The sequence below is a fragment of the Cricetulus griseus genome, chromosome 2, assembly GCF_003668045.3.
Source record: "Cricetulus griseus strain 17A/GY chromosome 2, alternate assembly CriGri-PICRH-1.0, whole genome shotgun sequence".
Lineage (NCBI taxonomy): Eukaryota > Metazoa > Chordata > Mammalia > Rodentia > Cricetidae > Cricetulus > Cricetulus griseus.
In genome coordinates this window covers 172,058,252-172,078,023 of record NC_048595.1, presented here as the reverse complement: position 1 = coordinate 172,078,023, position 19,772 = coordinate 172,058,252, and the positions used below count along the sequence as shown (strand labels likewise).

Genomic DNA, 19,772 nt, shown 5'->3' with positions numbered 1-19,772 from the left:
AGGTGTGGAGACATGCAGAGGCTCACATTTGCTTGTGGGAGGTGGACACAGAATAAAGGGGTCTCACCAGGCACTAAGTGCCCTGGGGAGCCTGCAGGTTGCATTGTGTTGCAGTCCTATGGAACAAATGCTGGTCTCTGTGGGAGGCCTCTTGTGGAGGAGGTGACTTTCTGGCTGAGTCAGAGGGAAGAATGGTGTCACTGTTCTATTACTGTGAAGAGACACTGTGGTAGTTGGAATGTAATTGGCCATCACCATCCCGAAGGCACTATTAAGAGGTATGGCCTTGTGCAGTAGGTGTGGTCTTGTTGGAGGAAGTGTGTCACTGTGGAGGCAGGCTTTGAGGCCTCATATGTGCTCACGGTACCACCCAGTGTGATAGTCTATTTTCTGTTGCCTGTACACCAACTTGTAGTAACTCCTTCTCCAGCACCTTTTCTGCCTGCACACTGCCATTCTCCCCACCATGATGATAATGGACCAAACCTCTGAAAATGTAAGCCACCCCAATTAAATGTTTTTTTTTTTTTTTTTTTAATTATAAGAGTTGCTGTGGTCATGCAGGGCAGTGATGGTGCACGCCTCTAACCCCAGCACTTGGGAGGCAGAGGCAGGTGGATCTCGGTGAGTTTGAGGCCAGCCTGGTTTACAAAGCTAGTTGAAAAACAGCTAGAGCTGTTAACATAGAAAAACGCTGTCTTGAAAAACCAACAAAATAGAGTTGCTGTGGTCATGGTCTGTCCGCAGCAATAGAAACCCTTGCTGAGACAGACACCACGACCAAGCCAACTCTTAAAGAGAAAGCATTTAATTGGCAGCTTGCTCACGGGTTCAGAGGCTTAGTTCATTATCATGGCATTCTGCATGGCAGCATGCATGACACTGGAGCAGGAGCTGAGTGAGAGCTACATCCTGATCCACAGGCGGGGGGGGGGGTGGGGGGTGGTAGATGGGGAGAGGAGAGGGAGAGAAAAACACTAGAACTGGCAGGGGTTTGCAAAACCCACCTACTCCAACAAGGCCACACCTCCTAATCCTTATAATCCTTTCAAACAGTTCTACTCCTTGGTGACCAAGAATTCAAGCCTATGAGCCTATTGGGGCCATTCTTATTCAAACTACCACAAATGGGAAGGTCTGGAATGGAAAGCCTCATAGAAGGATGCCACTCTTAGAACAATAGCATGGGAAAGAGGAGGAGGGACATGAGAGACAGGGCCCTCGGTGGCCTTTATGAAGTGCAGTTAGTATATGGCCCAGAGAGGGGCTCTGCTTGTGGAACCCCCAGGAGTCCAGGTTCTTTCTCCTGTGCCCAGGGCCTCTTCTTGTGACTTTCCTGGCTGTCATTAGTGAAGATCACAAACTTGAAAGGAGGAAACACACTGAAAGAAAGTACAGTGTCTTTTGAGGCTATGGCTCTGTAGCCATATCCACATCCTCTAAGCAGAGCTTACCAAGCCCAGAAGCACAAGAGGGAAGTCAAGGTAATCTTTGAAGACAGCTCTGGGCCTTCCTGATGAAACATGGGTGCTCTATTCCTAAAAGGAAGATGCCTAAGGCCAAGTCCTCATTCCTCCCTCAGGGCCTTGACCATGCAGGGAAGTGAGGGCCATCTGCACTTAATGGGGGGGGGGGGCGGCAGAATGTCAGGGAATGTCAGCAGGGAATGACTGCTGTCAGCAGCCAGCTACACCTACAAGACAGCCACAGGTGGGGAGGAGGGGCAGCCAGAGGACCAGACTGTAAAGGCCCTGGATAGGGAACATTCTGCTACGATCAGCTGGGACGTTGGAGACAGATAGAGGACAGCAACTTAGTATGGTAGCCTGTGGAAGGTGAGGTGACAGGCTGGCAAGGGTCTGGCCATGTAGCATTTGGGGGTACTTCTGGCAGCTGTAGGAAGCCATTGGGGAGTTTTCAGATCTTTGTCTTAAATTCTCAGTCCAGCTTCTACTTGGAGGCCACATGGATGTGTAATTGGGCTAAAGACTGATTTCATGGCTACTTCCTCTTAATGAGACTGTCCCAGCCTCCTGCTGACCTTCTTTGCTCCAAGGTATGCAAACTGCCCTGGCTCCTTACCACAATGGATCTTGCTGGAAATGTTGACCTCAGACCCCAACCCTGACCTAGCAACCAGTCTTCCAGCAGATCCCAGAAGTTCTGGTGGGTGGTCCTGTTAGACTCTTTTTTTGAGACTGGGTTTCTCTGTGTATCCTTGGCTGTCCCGGAACTCACATTGTAGACCAGACTGGTCTCTCACAGAGATCTGCCTGCCCCTGCCTCCCGAGTGCTGGGATTAAAGGTGTGTACCCACCACAGCCCGGCTGAGTTAGACTCTTAAGATGGGTCTCTTTCCCCTCTTCATTTTCCTGCCTTCCCCACCACAACATACACTTTACCCAGATATGTTTGCTGCGCCCACACACTGAATCTCCCTCCCTGTTTAAGATATACACACAGTGCCAAGTGGCCTGTCTGGACTGGCCCAGAATTTAGGATTCCTGGAGGATGTCAGGTTCTGTGTGAGTTAGACATTGAAGAGTATTCAATTTATGAGTACCTGTGGAGGTTGGTTTGGTGAGAGATGCTGTGTGCAAATTGGTGTTGTAAGAGAATTAGCATGGTGGTAATAGGCAGGAGATTGCAAATTCTAAACAGGAAGCCCTGCAGTGCAGGATGGATGCTGGCAGGATGTGAACAGTGGCGAGCTGACGTTGATGGACTGTAGGTGGCCTCTTGGATTTTCGTATTACCCATCACATTTCAAATCTTCTATCACACATGTCTGTTATTTTTGCAGCCCAGATTAAAAAATAGGGTCACCTTGATAGGCTCATTATGAGATGGGTCCATTATGGGAACATGACACTGAGGACACTGGATGTCATGTTTCTTGTTTGTTCTTTAAGATTCCATTTGTAGGCCAGATAGATGAGTCTTACCTGCCACCAAATCTGAGGACCTGAGTTTGATATCTGGGACACGCCAACTCGTGCAAATTTTCCTCTGACCTCCCCATGCACACTGTGGCTCATGTGCACCCACACAGATGACCAGACAGACTCACACAAAACGCGTGAAATGCAGTTTAAAAGATTCTGTTTGGTACTCTCTTCTCCACTGAAGATCTCTCCACCTTGGCATCATTAGTACATATTGCGGGCCAGGTAGTGAATGTCAGATGCTACAGGCTAAGTGTCGCAGATGGGCAAAGGGTATCAAGTCTGAGTAGCCAGTCTGGGTAGTACTTTTTTATTAATTTCTTATGTATTTGTGTATGGGGGACCATATGTATGTTCCATGATGCACATGTGGAGACCAAAGGGAAACTTTGTGTCTCACTTTTCTCTTTCCGCCTTTACGAAGATCCTGGAGATTGAACTTAAGTCATCAGGCTTGCATGGCAAGCTCTTTACACCTTGAGCCAACTTGCCAGTCCTTGGTGGCACTTTTGAGAGAAACACATGGTTTGGGGAGGTAACTGTTTCTGGAGGGAATAGGGCAGGTCTATTTAGGTTTCCTGATGTCACCACTTGTATCCAGATTTAGACAGACTTGGGGCAAACAGTCCTGATAGACCTGGAGGTGGCATTTTCTGTTACAAGCTGGAATTGATCCTCCTGAAGCACACAGCAATGGATTGACTGCTCTGATTTCCTGTTTGGGTCTCTAGAGGTTCCTGGGATGACCCCAGGCCAGCAGAAATGGTGTCAAACTAGGCCTTACCCTTATAGATAGTGGGTTCAAAACAGATGTTGCTGGCATCTTGCCTAGCTGTAGAGCCTGCTTTTGTGGTCCCTTAGAGCCTCCAGTTTCTTTGATGTGCCCCTATAGGCGACTGGTGCTGTTCTGCATACAGCCACAAGAGCCAGCCTTGGTTCCTATGATACAATTCTGCACACATGGGGACCTTGTAGTCTGCATTCACAGGCATACCACGTGTTTGTATGGCTCACAAAAGTGAATCAGAGGAAAGTTTTTACACACAAATGTTGCAAATTTGAAACCACAGAATTCTAGGAGGCAAACCTGTGACATGCTATTTTATTTTGGGGAGTTCCCATGGATGATGCTCCAGCCTTTTTCAAAGCCTTTTCTTCCAGAGAAAACTTGTCTCAAAAGTAGAGTTTCAAATGGAATTTGAATGTAGAATCTCAGGTAGGGAATCTGTTTCAGGAACGGAGTAAGGGCTAGTAGTTACCATTCCTAGAAGCCCTGAAAGCCGGGCATATGATGAGTCAGTAAAGGAGGAGGGGTGTGACCGCAGGCCCTGCCCAAAGCCAGCCAGTTCCTGAAGAATTGGGGGCTGAGGAGGCCCACAGTTCTCACTGCCTCACATGCTTTTTTTTCAGATCATCAGAAAAGCCCTCACTGAAGAAAAGCGTGTCTCGACAAAAACTTCCGCTGCAGATCTTGTGACAGAGACAGATCACCGTGTAGAAGACTTAATCATTTCTGAGTTGCGAAAGCGGTTTCCTTCACACAGGTGAGTGGCCTCTTCAGCTGAGAGGCACTGCTACCTATCGCTGAGGGGCAGATGGGAAACTCCAAGTTGCCAAGTCCAAGCCCTGGTCCCTCAATTTTTAGGCAAGAAAACTGATTGCTTCTGTTCTCTTTTCTGTTATCCTGTCAACCATCCAGTCCATATGTCTCCTTAGGAATATGAAAGAACCTCCACTTTTTAAAACATGTATTAAAAATCATTTTATTAGACTATTCTATAGGTTTCTTTTCCAGGAATACTTAACATGTGCAGTCAGTAAATATGAGATTTTTATTTTCATGATAAGAACTAGTCATTTACTTTACATTGTACTTATCCATTGACTTTAAAATATAGTTCCTTTCCCAGACATGACAACTTTTTGGGTTTTGTTTTTTGTTTGTTTGTTTGTTTGTTTGTTTTAGTTTTTCATTCAGATGTATATAACAATGGGTTTCATTATAACATTTTCATACATGTATGTAATATATTTTGATCATATTTACTCCTCATTACCCTCTCTTGTTCCCTTCCAACTTCTGGTGCTTCTGTTTCCAGCTAGTGTCCTGGTCCTTCTCATTCCATGTCTGTCTGTCTATCCATCCCCCCTTCCCTCTCTCTGAACCAATGAGTTTTACAAGAGTTATTACAGAGTGGGGGGCTGTTTGCCAAAGCCTGGGCATCTCTACATCATTGAAGAAAATACCCAATCATGTGCAGGTGATTATAGCTACTAAGAGTTCAAGAGGTTTACAGCCAGGTCATACCTAGATGATGACATGGCACAACACTCCACCCCTTCCTCTGTGTTCCCCAAGCCTTGGAGGGGGTGATGAACCTCATTTAGGGCTAAGTATTCAACAGCCATGTATTCTCAGCACTTAGACCAGTTGTAAGTCTCTGCAGTAACTGTCTCCACTATAGAAAGAGTTTCTCTGCTCAGAGTTAACAGCAAGCAGCACTGATCTGTGGACTTAAAGGGAAATTTGAAAAGGCACTTTGACAAGCATATCATGTCCATTTAGCAAAACAATAGTAACTTCTCTACTAGGATCTGTGATGTCACCAGCCACAGACTTTCCCTGATACTGTATACAGGATTCCCTTCTGTCCCATGGAATGGGCCACAAGCCCAATCGGAAAGTGGGCACATTTTGTCTGGCAGGTAGCTAATACACACACAGTGTGTATTAGAATAAGATCATTGGTGTCATTTCTCCCCTCCGAGGCCTTCGAGTACTATGAAGACTAGTTAAGGGAGGCAGCTTCCAGCTTAGTTCCAGTTTGTTTTCCCTTGAGTTCTTCTAACCATGTGTTTTCTTCAGCCTTAGGGACTTGCCATCTAGTTCTAGTTGACAACCAGCAGCAATACAGTAGCCTATATTGTTTGGGGGCTTCAGGGACCTCCCTGGCCAACACCTTTGTAAGGAGGTAGCCCACCCAGGTGCTGGGTTTTTCATTTAGTAAACTTATAGCTTTAGGGAAACTTTATCTACTCCCAGAAGACATCTGTTCAAACTTAAATTTTCTTTGAGTTCTTTAAAACTTTGTGTGTGTGCATATATTTGTGTTGGAGGTCCTACTTTAAACAACACATGCTCAGAAATACCCCCTGCCTCTGACTCCAGAGGGCACTATAAAAGTATGTCCTACTTCAGGCCGGGCGTTGGTGGCACACGCCTTTAGTCCCAACGCTCAGGAGGCAGAGGCAGGTGGATCTCTGTGAGTTCGAGACCAGCCTGGTCTACAAGAGCTAGTTCCAGGACAGGCTCCAAAGCCACAGAGAAACCTGTCTCGGAAAAACCAAAAAAAAAAAAAAAAAAAAAAAAAAAAAAAAAAAAAAGTATGTCCTACTTCTGAAACTCAAAATGACAGTAGTGCCGCCCTGTCCACCCTGGGATGTATCTTAAGAGCACAGGGTAAAACATCACCTGTGTAGGATTCTGTCCACTGCCAGTATTCAGTAACACAGACACGCCTTGCTGGGGACAATGTCCATAGTGAGACACAGGCCTTCACAAGGATGCCCCTTTCCTCCAAAGGCCAGAGTTCTTGGTCTTCTTGGGCCATCTGTAGAGGACTGACTATAAGCCATTCATCTTTTCCTTAGGATAGCTAAAGTATTTACTGAGCACTGTGCATGTAGCTCTAGAAGAACCATGGCTGGCTCTAGAGTAAGGACTATAGAGCAGCCCTCCCTTCCTGGCTCCTGGTTTCTGCAGGACAGATCTTGAAGACCAGGGCCTTGGATTCCAGGCCTCCAGGCCTCAGTTTCCTTCCGAGAGTGATATCTCATAAAGATGCTGAACTTCTAAAACTGGGATGGTGGTTCCTGAAGTTCTGGGTGTTGATTGTTCTACTCTGGCCCTGTATCTGTGTGGCTATGGGTGACAAAAATACATATGGTAGTCTCCTCAGAGTATGTTTGGGATGTGATAGGCATCACCTCTTTTTTTCCTGTGGATAAATGCATGAATTAAAGAACAAGTTTTTGTTGAAATACATACATTCTTTTACTGCTTTTCAGTGTTCTCTTTGGGGAGGTGCATCAAGTTGAACCACGGCCTGAGCATGCTACACAAGTTTTCAACCACTGAGCTAAGCCCCCAGCCCCCAGTTTTAACTTTTTAAAAGTCTACTTGTAATTCAAGAGCATCGGGAAAAGAACTTATCACACAGCTTGCTTTACTTGCTGAGAAGAAAAAGTGCCTCATCAAACAACCAGCTGCAAAGGAGACATCATGACCACAGCAGCTCCTATAAAAGAAAGCATTTAATTGGGGCTGGCTTACAGTTTCAGAGGTCTAGTCCATTAGCATGGCAGGATGTAAGCAGGCATAGTTAGTGTTGGAGAGGTAGCTGAGAGTTCTACATATAGATCCATAGACAACAGAAGAGACACTGAGCCTAGCTTGAGGACCTTTGAGCCTCTGGAACTGCAAAGCCCACCCCCAGTTACACACTTCTTCCAACAAAGCCACACCTCCTAATCCTTCTAAGTAGTGTCCCTTCCTGATGACTAAGCATTCAATTATATGAAATTCTGGGGACCATTCTCATTCAAACCACCACAGAGTTTATTGGATCCAGAAGCTTTCTGGTGGAGTCCATAGGATCATTTCTGTGTAGACTCATATCTACAAATACTTACCTTGATTTCTTCTATCCTGTTTTTAACCTTTATATCTTTCCCTTGTCTTATTGTTCAACCTATGACTCTGCACACTTCATTGAGTAAGAATGGACAAAGTGGTGGCTCCTTCTTTGTCTTGTTCCAGGTTTTAGAAGAAAATCTCAGTTTTCAGTATTGAATGTAACTGCCTATTGTTTTATCATATATACTTTTTTTTTTGTATGTATGTGTTGTCTAGTCCTAGTTCTTCAGGACTTATGGTGAAGTCATGGTAAAAGTGAGCTTTGTCAAATGCCTTTTTTGCATCTATCAAAATGGTTTCCATCCTTAAGTCTGTCTGTAGGATGAATTGCACGTCTATCCTGAAATCTGGTTATATGGAGTATTACATGACTTGCAGTGTTGAACCAACTTGGTATCTTTAGGAAGAAAGCAGCTTGGTTGTGATGTAGGATCTTCTTAATGTGGTTCTGAATCATTTGCAAGTACTTTATTGTGAATTTTTGCATCTTGTAGTCTTGTTTTGTTTGTTCAGTCTTTATCCAGTTTGGGTATTATTTAGATAATGCTGTATTTAATTATTTAGTCAGTACTGACTTGAATGAATTTGGTGGTGTCCTCTCTCTGCTCTGTAGAACAGTTGAGAAGTGATGACTTCCTTAAAAGTTTAATAGGATTCAGTAGTGGATCCATCTGATCCTGGGCTTTTATTTGTGGAAGGACTTTTAAGTTACTGCCTCCATCTCATAGCTTGTTACAGCCCGAGTACATTGTTTGTATCTTCTGGTTTAAATTTCGGTAGGTTTATATTTAGAAAATTTGTACATTTCTTTTAGATCTAAATGGGAGTATTCTGGAGTCTGTTAAAAAAAAAAAAACACTTTTTCATCTCTGATTTTAGTAATTTGCATTTCCTCTGTATGTTTGGACAGAGACCTGTCAGTTTGTTAATCTCTTAAGAGAACTGTCTGTTTGATGCTGTGTTTTGGTCTCTTCCTCTCTCATTCATTGTGGTGACATGTCCCTGACACAAGCCCTGTGGTCATCCCTATCCTCTTGAGTGATGAATCCAAGATAGTGAGGTTCTCCAGCTGGGGAAGAGGATGGCGGCTTGAGCAGCTGCTCAATGTCCCTACTGCCTTCTGCCCCCTTGAGGTCACTGTAATCTGGTGCGCTGTGTGTACCCAGCACATAGCAATATCTGCTGAATACATAAGTCAATCAGAACATAAAGCAGGGTCCTTGACATAGGAAAAGCCCATACCTGCCAGGAGGGAAGGGTAGAGTCATCGGTGGCAAAGGGAAATGTAGGTGACAGTTATTCTTCCATGGCCTGGGTTCTGCTCTGCATGCCAGCATGACCTCTTGGGCCTCTGCTGCTGAAATGGGAGCCAAGTTTTGCTTGCCTCTGCACTCTTTCAGGTGTTCTGCACTCCTGTATCTCTGCCTCCGTTTCCTTTGTGTGTCCCCAAAACTGCCACAGTGAAAGTCATTCTGGTTTGGGGGTGGGGGTTGTACTGGGGCTGGAACCCTGAGCCTTGTACCTGCTACACACACTCTTCTGCTGAATGTTGGACATTGACTCAGGCTGAGCCCCCTGCCCCAGCAGGTTCATTGCAGAAGAGGCCACAGCCTCCGGGGCCAAGTGTGTGCTCACCCACAGCCCAACCTGGATCATCGACCCCATCGACGGCACCTGTAACTTCGTGCACAGGTGAGGAGAACCTGGGAGCTTGCAGGCTCAGGGCTCCATGTGGCCTCTAGGTTTCTTTTCAATATATGTGACAGGTGTCTACTCTTATAAAAGAAAATCAAATCTTGACATTTTAAAAAGGTTTTCCCGATGGAACTTGAAGAAACCATTCTGAGCCAGGTAACCCAATCACAAAAAGACAAACATGATATGTACTCATTCATATGTGGACCTGCTTTATGATACATAGTAGTGACCATGCTTTAGCAGAGCTGTTTTTAATGATGTTGCTCAGAATGGTTTCCTTCCAGATGATGATTGAGAAGCTAATTTAAAAAAAAAAAAAAATGGTGCCAGGTACCACAAGAGTAACAGAACTGTGCTGTTTTCTGGGATTTTGTTTTTTATTTTTTATTTTTTTCAATGGAGTGTGCTGGATGTCTCTACAATTTTGTTCAAATGACTGCAGAACCTGGAAAAGCTGTTGCTGCTATTGATGCATAACATACTGCCATTATTGGCTTTCACATATATATATATATATTTGAATTTTTGGAAACTTTAGCTGTGCTGTCAACTTTGGAAAAAAGTATCCCAGTTTACTGTGTTGAGTTGGCATTGTACAAAAATTAACAGCCATATTGGTCTGGAAATGTTGAACTTAATTTTTTTCCATTTGTACAGGGGTAATGCACTGTATTAAATATGTAAGGTCTTAAAAAAAAAAAAAAAAGAAGGGATTTTGAGAGCCCGTTCCATGTGAAGGGATGCTTTCTTGGCCTGGACACATGGGAAAGGGCCTAGGCCTGGCCCAGGATGATGTGGTAGACTTGGGAGCCCCTTTTGAGGGCCTTACCCTGCCTGGGGAGTGGAGGGGGGATGGCTAGGGGCAGGTGGGATGTTGGTGGGGAGGGGAGGGAGAGGGAGAAGGGATTGACATCTGAAGCAAGCTTGTTCCTAATTTGAACTAATAAAAGAAAAAAAAAAAAAGGTTTTTCCGGCCAAGCGGTGGTGGCACACACCTTTAATCCCAGCACTTGAGTCAGAGGCAGGTGGATCTCAGTGAGTTCTAGACCAGCCTGGTCTACAGAGTTCCAGGATAGTCAAGACAGTTACACAGAGAAACCTTGTCTTGGGGGAGAAGGTTTTCCATCAGGTGGTGGTGGTACACACCGTTAATCCTAGCACTCAAGGAAGCAGAGGCAGGCAGATCTCTGAGTTCAAGTCCAGCGGGGTCTACAGAGTGAGTTCCAGCACAGCCAGGGCTACACATAAATACCCCCTGTCTTGGTGCTGGGGTGGGGTCGGGTTCCATTTGTGACTCTAAAGAAGGAAAGGAAGGAAATTTTGTTTTAAAAATATTTTCTGCTAAGTATGTCACACACCTTTAATTCTAGTACTTAGAGGCAGAAATAGGTAGATCTTTGTGAGTTCCAGACCAGCCAGGGCCATATAGTAAGACCCTGTGCCGTGTGTGTGTGTGTGTGTGTGTGTGTGTGTGTGTGTGTGTGTGTGTGTGTGTTGACATGCACCTGTAATCCCAACACTTGAGAGGTGGAGACTGGAGAATCAGGAGCTCAAGGCCAGCTTGAGCTACATTTAGAGTCCCCCCCCCCTTTTTTTTTTTTTAAATATTTTTGCTAGTACAGGCCTGTAATCCAAAGGCCAAGATGGGATCACAGGTTTGAGACCTGCTTTCCCTACCCTTAAATATTTTACTGTCCTTTGAAAGTGAAAAAACGTAATTGCCTGTAGACGAAACGAATTTAGAAGATTGTTTACAGTTCTAAGACATTGAATAGGATTGAAGAGCAACTGCTTTGACAAGTTGCTCCTACAAAAGAGGTAAAGTTAGGGAAGGAAGCCTGGGGCTGAGGTACAGAGCCAGGATGTGCCAATGAGAGTTGAGAGTCACTCTCAGAAGAGCCAACACCTTGACTGCAGACAGGGTTTATGGGGAGTAAGGCTGAAGAGCTACCTAGAAGGTCCCTGGCAGTGACAGGTAAGGGAGCTGTGTAGACTTGTCCACAGCCGTGTAGAAGGAGCCAAGACCCAGAGGTACAATACGTGGTGGCTTCCACAGAGGGCAGGTATTTTAACTTGCCATTCCCTGGAGACATTTCTATGCTGCCAGCACTTCCCATCCCCGGACCCACACTCCCAGGGCGTGTCCACTTTATATTGAATAAGTCGAGTAAGCAGAGCCAGGTGTGGGATGCCTAGCTCTTGAGCCCTTGGGAGCCTCCATGCTATGCTTACCTGCCAAGTAGTTCCGAGTACACGTGAAGCATGACCACTGTGTATGACTGTTAACGTTGAGAACTCAGTCTCAACAGGGGGACCTTTTTGACACCGTGTAGTAGTGCCACCTGCTGCCCACCAGGCTGCCACTTCACTAAAGCATAACCCCTACTCTCAGGATTTTTTCCCTAGTGAGTGGGGTACCTACCTCTGTCTTCTGGTTTGTCATCCAAGGTACATCATAACATGGATTCGATGTCCAGACCACATTCCAGCTAAAGGCCGCATTGACCTTGGGATCTCTAGTGCTTCCTGGTGTGCAGCCCTCAGGGGAATCAGGCTGGAAAGAGTGTCCTCTGAGAAATAGGCTCTAGTATTGACCTGGCAGTCCCAGGATGTGAAGGCCACAGCTGCAGCCTGTGATCTGAGCCATTAGAAAGCTGCAATGCTGGGCCCATAGCCAACATGGCTGAGGGAATGCTGTGAGGAGCCTGCCTAGGAAACAGAGAGGCTTCAGGGTTTCTGCACAGGTTCTGCTCGTGGTCTTGGTTGGTATTTCTCCCTGTGAGTTAACAGCACTTGGTCTTTCCTTGCCCCGTTCCTGTTTTTTAAGCTCCTAAGGTCTTCGCACAAAGGAGAGATTATTTTGAGACCCAGCAACACACTGAGAAAACTAAAGCCACAGTCCTGAAACCAGTCTCTCTACCACTGGCTCACACTGCTGTTGCCTGCTGGGAGAGCAGAAGACAGGATGGGGATGTTAGCACTACTGATGAAAGATTGTGCCTGTGTGGTGGCTGTGGTCCAGGGTCTGTGACATCATCTACTGGGTCCTCCACATACATTCTCAAATAGGGGTTGGCCTTTTTCAAAGTCTCTCTACTGGCTTAGGTTGCTGAGAGCCAGAAGTGTGGTTATTAAAATCATCCCTAATTAGTATTATGTGGTCATTGTTAAATTGTTATCAGTCTTGACACAGCTTCCAGAGCACGGCTCTTGCTTTAAGTTAGCTATCTTACGGCATGACTAGCTAAGTCTGTTTATATCAAAAGCCGTGAGTGAAACTGGAAAGTCATTTTGAAAGTCAAACCCAACCAGAGCGCAGAAAGGTCCTTGTGTAATGGAAGGGAGCCTTCATACAACCATACACAGCTTCTGAGAACAAGTGTCCCTCTGTACCTACTTTATCTATGACCCATTCCCTCTTCCCTTGCAGATTCCCTACTGTGGCAGTTAGCATCGGATTTGCAGTTCACCAGGAGGTAATGTAACCCTCCTTGTTTGGTTTCAACTTCTGCTTTGCTCTTTGACTTGTGCCTTCGCCGTGACTAGTACATCCAAGTATGTATTTTTCCAATCCAAGAAAGTAAAACACAGAAGGATTTTTGTAGGGGTGTTGGCTGGGGCTTATCTCCCAGTCTGGGCTGGCTCCTTTTTGCTGTGGTCTAGTCATAGCTGCTATGGAAAGCGATGTTCTGAGCAGATGGTCAGCATGTGTCTCCATCTGACCCCTAGAGCGTGTGATCTAGTCACAAACAAGGGAGCTCCTATTTTTGGATGACATTTTTAATCTCAATATTCTATTCTTCTTTCCCTCCTGGCTATTAGTATGAGAACGTGGCCCTATCAGGATTCCCAGAGACTTTATGAACTAAGCCATAGCATGAGACCTTAAGGAAAGGCAGGGGTGGCGGCTTATGTAGGAGCATGAGGCAGAGTTGGGGCTCCATGTCTTCCTCAACTGCCCCCCTTGAGAATAGCATAGCATTGCCATCTTCAATAGCAGCATGCAGTCCCCTCATGGGAACAAAAGTTTACACCTACCTCAAAACACTTTTGGTGTAGATCAATAAAAATTTTAATATTGCCAGGTTGAGTAAGAAATTGACAAGCCATTAGTTTCTCTGTTCGGTGTTGTCACGGAGACCAGAGAGCATGAATTTTCTTTTAGCTGCCAGGTTATTGTAACAGGAGTCAGGGAAAGTAGACTGGGGCCACAAAGGTCAGACAGGTGCTCGGCATGGCTGAGCCCTACTCTTATGTCCATGTGTGTTTCTAGTTACAGAGCACAGTCATGGGCCAACCTAGGAAGCAACTCTCCTTTTCCTCTTGCCCATAGGCATTTCCCTTGATCTTGGGACCTTATCACAGCTGACCAAGACCCACACAATTCTGATGCCTAGATTTGGTTATCATGCTGTAGCCAGAGTCGTGGGGGGTGGAGGTGATAAGTAAGTATTGCTAGAGAGCCACACACTGTTGGGAAGTCCCTGTCTGGAAATAAACCTGTTCTTTAAGCTGGATACCCATTTCTGCTGAGCTTACCTCAGGGCTACCCAAGACTGCTAAGCCATCCTGACTTCCCTAAAGATGGAAATATGGGACTCCTGACACCACACACAGGTGGTGAAAATCAGGCAGAAAAGAGATAGCAGTGCTTGGGTGGGAGGCTTGTCACTTCCACGTTGGCATCTACTTGTTGGGAAGCTTTGTTAATATTGTCACTGTTGATTCTGCCTGCATAGGGACCCTCTCTGGGCAGTAGCCATACTCCCTGGGGATGTCCATGGGTTCCCGGTTCTGTTGGCCCTGTGGATGTGTGCCTAGCTCTTCACACACCAGCAACCTGGAGAAAACTTAAGGTGGTTTTGTTTTGTTTTATTTGTCACAGCCTTTTTGCCAGAGGGGAAGAGAGGGAGGTCATTCTAAAGATTTAAAGACTGAAACTTTCAATACCTTATTATGATAACTTTAATATAGTTCCATTAATATTAATACAGTTTTAATATGTTCATCTAAGAAACGGCTTGCTTTAATGTCCAGGTGTACTTTGAAGTTGGCTTTTCTCCATTCCTTTTTGGAAGGCAGTTTCTGTCCCGTTGTCATGCTGCTGGTTCCAGCTGTAAGAGGAGCCTTCATTTTTAGACCGCTGTTACTTCTGTGTCAAGGAGTGACATGCTGTGTCAAGGAGTGACATGCATCCGATTTCTTCCTGCCCCTTATAGCTGGAATTCGGAGTGATCCACCACTGCACTGAGGAGCGGCTGTACACCGGCAGGAGGGGCCAGGGTGCCTTCTGCAATGGCCAGCGGCTCCAGGTCTCCAGGGAGACAGGTGGGGTTCGTTCAGCTCCTCTCAGGTTGTGAAAGAGATAGGTGAATAGGAAGTGCCCAGTGTCACTATTACAAATAGTTCTAGCTCTTTGTAGGGATGCCATGTCCCTAGTGGAGATGGACACAGCTTACTGTGTGTAGTGGCAATGCCTGAATGCATTATTATGTCCTTTTGTATTACCATCTTTTAAGTGGCAGTTACTGGTTACAGTTTGGTCTGGTGGGACTACGAGAGTAGCCAAGGCTGAGGCCCAGCAGAACATCTGGGCACAGCTCGGTGGTACCCATGGCCATAGCCACTCAAATGCATTTGGTCTCTGCCCTGGGTGTTAGAAGGGCAAGCATGTTGGGGATGAGCTATGTAGAGAAGCAGTGTTTGCCTGTGCCTCAGGCCGACCACCAAGATTATGGCTGCCAGTGTAGAGGTTCAAGGACATTGTTCACTTGTGGGAGGTAAACCGTGGAATTGCCTGCCACTGACAGTGTGCCAGCTGGGGATTCTCCCTCCTCCCTTTGTCCCCATAGTGACTAAACTAGTACCATTCTTTTGCATATAGGATAGATAGGGTGGGAAGCAGAGAAATGGCCAGGGTTTTTGTTTACGTTGGTGAGGTGGAGACGTGGCAGTGTGCAGATTCAGAGGAGAAGAAAAAAGAGGGAGCCTAGAAGAGAAGCAGCTGTGGGAGAGGAAGACTGTAAAAGACCCTGCGTGTCTACATAATCGAGTTTGGAGAGGTAGTGAGGGCTGGGGTGGAGTGCCAGCCTAACGCACCCTCGTTCACTCTGCAGCACTGGGCAGCTCATGGGTGGCAGTCGCAGTCTCTGATCTGGTCTAACATAGTGTCAGAGGCTGCACATCATAAAGTACCTCAAAGTCAGCCCCTGCTTTCTGTTTGCTGATCCTGGCGTTAGTCCCGAGATGACAGCCCTTGGCTCCCAGCCTGCCTGCCTCCTTTAATGTCCTCTTCTCTGTGCCCATTGCCAATTTATCTTTGCACGGTTCCTTTCCATGTATCCTTCCTCTCTATTTCCCCACCGTTTCATCCTCCCTAGTTAATGCTGCCGTCCCTAGCCAGCCCTGCAACCATCAAGAGTGGCAGGAGCCAGCCTGTGAGGAGCTGACCTACTGTGTGAAGGCACTGTGTGTGGATGTGCTCTTCGCCTTTGGGGAAGAGAGGTTGGGAGACTGCATGGACCCAGAGCAGGGGGAATGGAACTCACAGGGCCGCCATGAGGCTCCCCAGCGGGATGACCAGCTCAGTCAGTGCTCTGACCCCACAGTAGGCCAGAAAGAGTACCTTGCCTCATTTCTCCTGCCAGAGTGTTTAGTTTGGCCGTGGGGTGGTTTTAGTTCCAGCCATGCTGGCAAAAGGCATCCATCCAAGCCTAGCTGGGAGAGACAGGGTGAGGAAGCCAGCCATTGAACATGCCCGGGTGAACTTTGCTCCAGATTTCGTTTGATATGACACTAAACTATTCACACACCCACTTCCTGGTTGGCTGCCTTCACAGTTCATCCGGTGGTGACTGCAGGCTCTGGTAGATCCTCCCATCTCTGCTCTGGCACCTCCTAACCGCACAAGGCTGACTTCCACATTACTGGGCCCAGGAAGCACTGGGGAACTAGGTAGAAGGAAGCCGCTGTCCCTAAAGCTTCTGCCCTCCCTTCCCTGCTGCCCACTGCAACACTGTCCTCATCTCGCCATCAATGCCACATTGGTGAAATCCAATGTGCTGTTTTCATCTCTGGTCACAGATGTCACAGTGTTCTGGGCAGTACACAGACTGGCTTCAGGTCCCCATTCTGACACCTGCCTGAGGCTATGCCTAGAGTGGATTAGGTGACCTCTCAGAACTCATGGTGGCATGTTCAAAAGCAGCTGCAGGGGGAAGATAGTGAGTTGTAGAGGCTGGGCATGATCTCAGAGGACTTTAATCCCCAGCTTGGGGGTAGGGGGCACAGAAGCAGATGGATCTCTGTAAGTTCAAGGCCATCTTGGTCTGCATGGCAAATCATAGGATTGCCAGAGCTACATACTAGAGAGAACCTGCCTGTCTTTTTTTTTTTTTTTTTTTTTTTAAGCTATGATTGTAGGTAGCAGGGGTGTGGCAGTGTGGGCCTATAATCTAGCGCTTGGTAGGTACAGCAGGAGGTCTGAAGTCTTTAACTGTTGGGGAAGACACACGTTTCCCCCCCCCCAAGTTCTCTTCTTTTGTTTCAGTGTTTGAAATGGGCTGTCACTGATAGAGACCAGACCTGTCTTGAACTTGCAGCAGCCCTCCCTCCTCTGGCTACTTAGGGCTTGCTGCTGGATCACAGGTGTGCACAACCACCCCTGACATAAGTTCTCCCAAATTCTAAACTCCTCTTGAATTTCTGTCTGGTGATGTTGGTAATTGGTGGACTCACCTATTTCACTTCCAAATTCTCAAGTCATAATGATTTTAGTTTTTCAAAATCCTCTTGCAGCTGTGTGTGGAGGTCCATTCCTTTAATCCCAATATTCCACTCGGGAGACAGAGGCAGGCAGATCTCTGAGTTCAAGGCCAGCCTGGTTTACCGAGTGAGTTCCAGGACAACCAGGGCTACCCAGAGAAACACTGTCTCAAGAACCCCCCCCCCAAAAAAAAAAAAAAACATGTCCTAATGGGACTGGAGAGATGGCTCAGTAGTTAAGAACACTGGCTGCTCTTCCAAAGTACCCAGGTTCAATTCCCAGCACCCACGTGGCAGCTCACAATTGTCTGTAACTCCAGTTCTAGGGGATCTGACGCCCTCATACAGACATACATGCAGGCAAAACACCAATGCAAACGAAATAAAAATAAATAAATATTTCTTTTTAATCTTAAAAAAATATCTTCTGGCTGCTTGCTTTCTTACTTATTATGTTATTTCCATAAAGAAAAATCTACTTGTAGTTCAAGGTTTAATGCACTTGATAATATTCACAGCTTCAGAATTTGAAGGACACTTGCTATCTTCCTACTGTGTATGGCAGGAGAACTTCATATCTATTAGCATCGGCTGGGACAGTGAGGCCATGGGCTACTTTGTTGGGGACACCCACCTCCTATGCTTGCTGTTGTCAGCTGAGCGCGTGAGGCAGCATAGTGAGCCGTATCCAGGTTCAATGGGGGAAGTGCTAATGGAGCAGCGATGGAAAGTGATGGGAATCGCACTTTGAGAGTCAAGTCCTAGTTGACCCCTCAGGATGGGTTCATGAGAACAGTGTCGGGTGACTTCCTTGTGTTCATTGCAGCTTATCATTGTCCTTTTACTTGTAAGTTTGTTTTTCTAGCAATAAAATTCAAGGCTTGCCTCTTCTGTATTGAACATCTAAAATGCCCCCATTGTGTGCTAGCAGATAGTGTTGGTGAAAGTGAACAGTTCAAAAACGCATTTCTTTGTAAGACAGGATCCCACTGTGTAACCCAGTCTAGCCTTAAACTCAGCCTTCCTGCCTCTACCTTCTAAATTCTAAGAATACAGAAGTGCCACCATATCTGGTGACAGTTTAATTTTCTTCCACTTGTAAGGAACTTTGGTTTTTTTCCTGGATGCACCTTGTTAGTATTTTGTTCTTTTAGAGGAGTTTTTTTGTGGGGTGTTTTTGTTTTTTGTTTTGTCTCTAGACTACAATAATCTTACTGAGGTAGACTACAGAGCTGAGTCACTTCTCCTGGGGACATGGTTCTTTGAATATTTCATATCTCTTTTTACTTCAGAAGAGTACTCTTGAATTGTAATTGTTAGTATTTATTTTCCTTAGCTGTTGCTTTGTGGTCTGTCTTTTGGGACCTCTGTTATAGGAAACTGGTGTCCTTTCCTTACAAACATGTTACATAGGGATGCCCTCAGTGTCCAGGAGTTATAAGTGGTTTCAAGCCATCCAGTGTGGGTGCCGGGAACCAGACTGGTCCTCAGGAAGCGAAGGTTTGACCACTGAGACAGCCCTAGAGCTCCTAGTTTATGGAGCTCCTCCTTTTATTCACTATCTGAAATACTTTTTTTCCCCTAAGTTCTGTGTCCTCTGATTTTGAGTTTTGCTGTTTTTCATGCTATTTCTATTATGGGCAGGTTTTCAAGTGTCCTTTTATTGACTGTTGAGAGGGTATTTTCTGTTCTTTTGTTTACCCCTTTATAGTTGTGTGTAGGATTCACCATGGTTTGTTGTAGTATTAAAAGCTTGCTTGTATAGACAGGAGCGAGGGAATCTGGGATGTGGAGGACTGTTTTGGAGGTGTTACACAGAATAAGGCCTGTTGAATTAAATAACATGCTAGAGGCTGTTAACCCTCTAATCATGGGGTTGCTGAGGTAGGACCAGTTTGACATATGTGACATAAGGATGTCCCCCACAGTGAGTCTCAGTCGTGTTCCTGATCCACAAGCCAGGCTGTCTGCTCAGGTACTGTCACCTTGTGACATATCTGGGCCCTTGGTGTGAGCACTTAGATGGCCCTGGAGTGAAGGTGGCTATGAGTTTCCAAGTGTCAGCCCCTCTGTGTCCAGGTCACACACAGATCCTAAGTCACCTCCAAAGGAAGAGGCCCAATCCTGTGATCAGAGCAGATAGAGGAAGTCTTACACTCTCAGAGGACAATGTATTTCATGAGGTGCCTTTTCATGTTCAGACATGGGATGTTGCTAGTGTGAGATCATTTGACGGTAGCTGTCTTTATAAGCCCCTTGGTTCTCCTGAGGTCCATGTGCACTTCCGCACAGTGGAGTGTCCCTGAGAGGTGACTGGGGGGGGGGTCAGTTCTACACACTCAGCTCTGCAAGCCAGTGACAGCTTGAATTAGAACAGGTTACTTTTACTCTCTGCCCATCACAGCACAAAGATGTGTGGGATCGGCCATTCTTGAGGGAGCCCAAATGACTCCCATCTGATCCTGGGCTCGATGTTTGTGTTGACAGGAAGTTCTTTCTTGCAGATCTCTCGAAGGCCTTGGTTCTGACAGAAATTGGGCCCAAACGTGACCCCGATACCCTGAAAGTATTCCTGAGCAACATGGAGCGGCTGCTACACGCCAAGGCTCATGGGTACAGGTCCTCAGTCCCGTAGCCAGTGGGTTGAAAACCAAATGTGCTTTTGGCTA

At 46.2% G+C, this 19,772-nt stretch overlaps 1 protein-coding gene across 2 annotated transcripts in view; it reads left to right on the top strand.

The window, feature by feature from the left end:
• Impa2 (inositol monophosphatase 2) overlaps positions 1–19,772 on the top strand; it is a 31,211-nt gene that overhangs the window by 8,300 nt on the left and 3,139 nt on the right. Inside the window, exons 2-6 of one of the 2 annotated variants that reach the window (XM_027402705.2) lie at positions 4,356–4,489; positions 9,229–9,333; positions 12,770–12,815; positions 14,559–14,667; positions 19,608–19,716. In XM_027402705.2, the coding sequence (XP_027258506.1) occupies positions 4,356–4,489; positions 9,229–9,333; positions 12,770–12,815; positions 14,559–14,667; positions 19,608–19,716 (503 nt within the window). The remainder of the gene's footprint in view (positions 1–4,355; positions 4,490–9,228; positions 9,334–12,769; positions 12,816–14,558; positions 14,668–19,607; positions 19,717–19,772) is intronic. The other variant, XM_027402706.2, reaches the window with a different exon arrangement.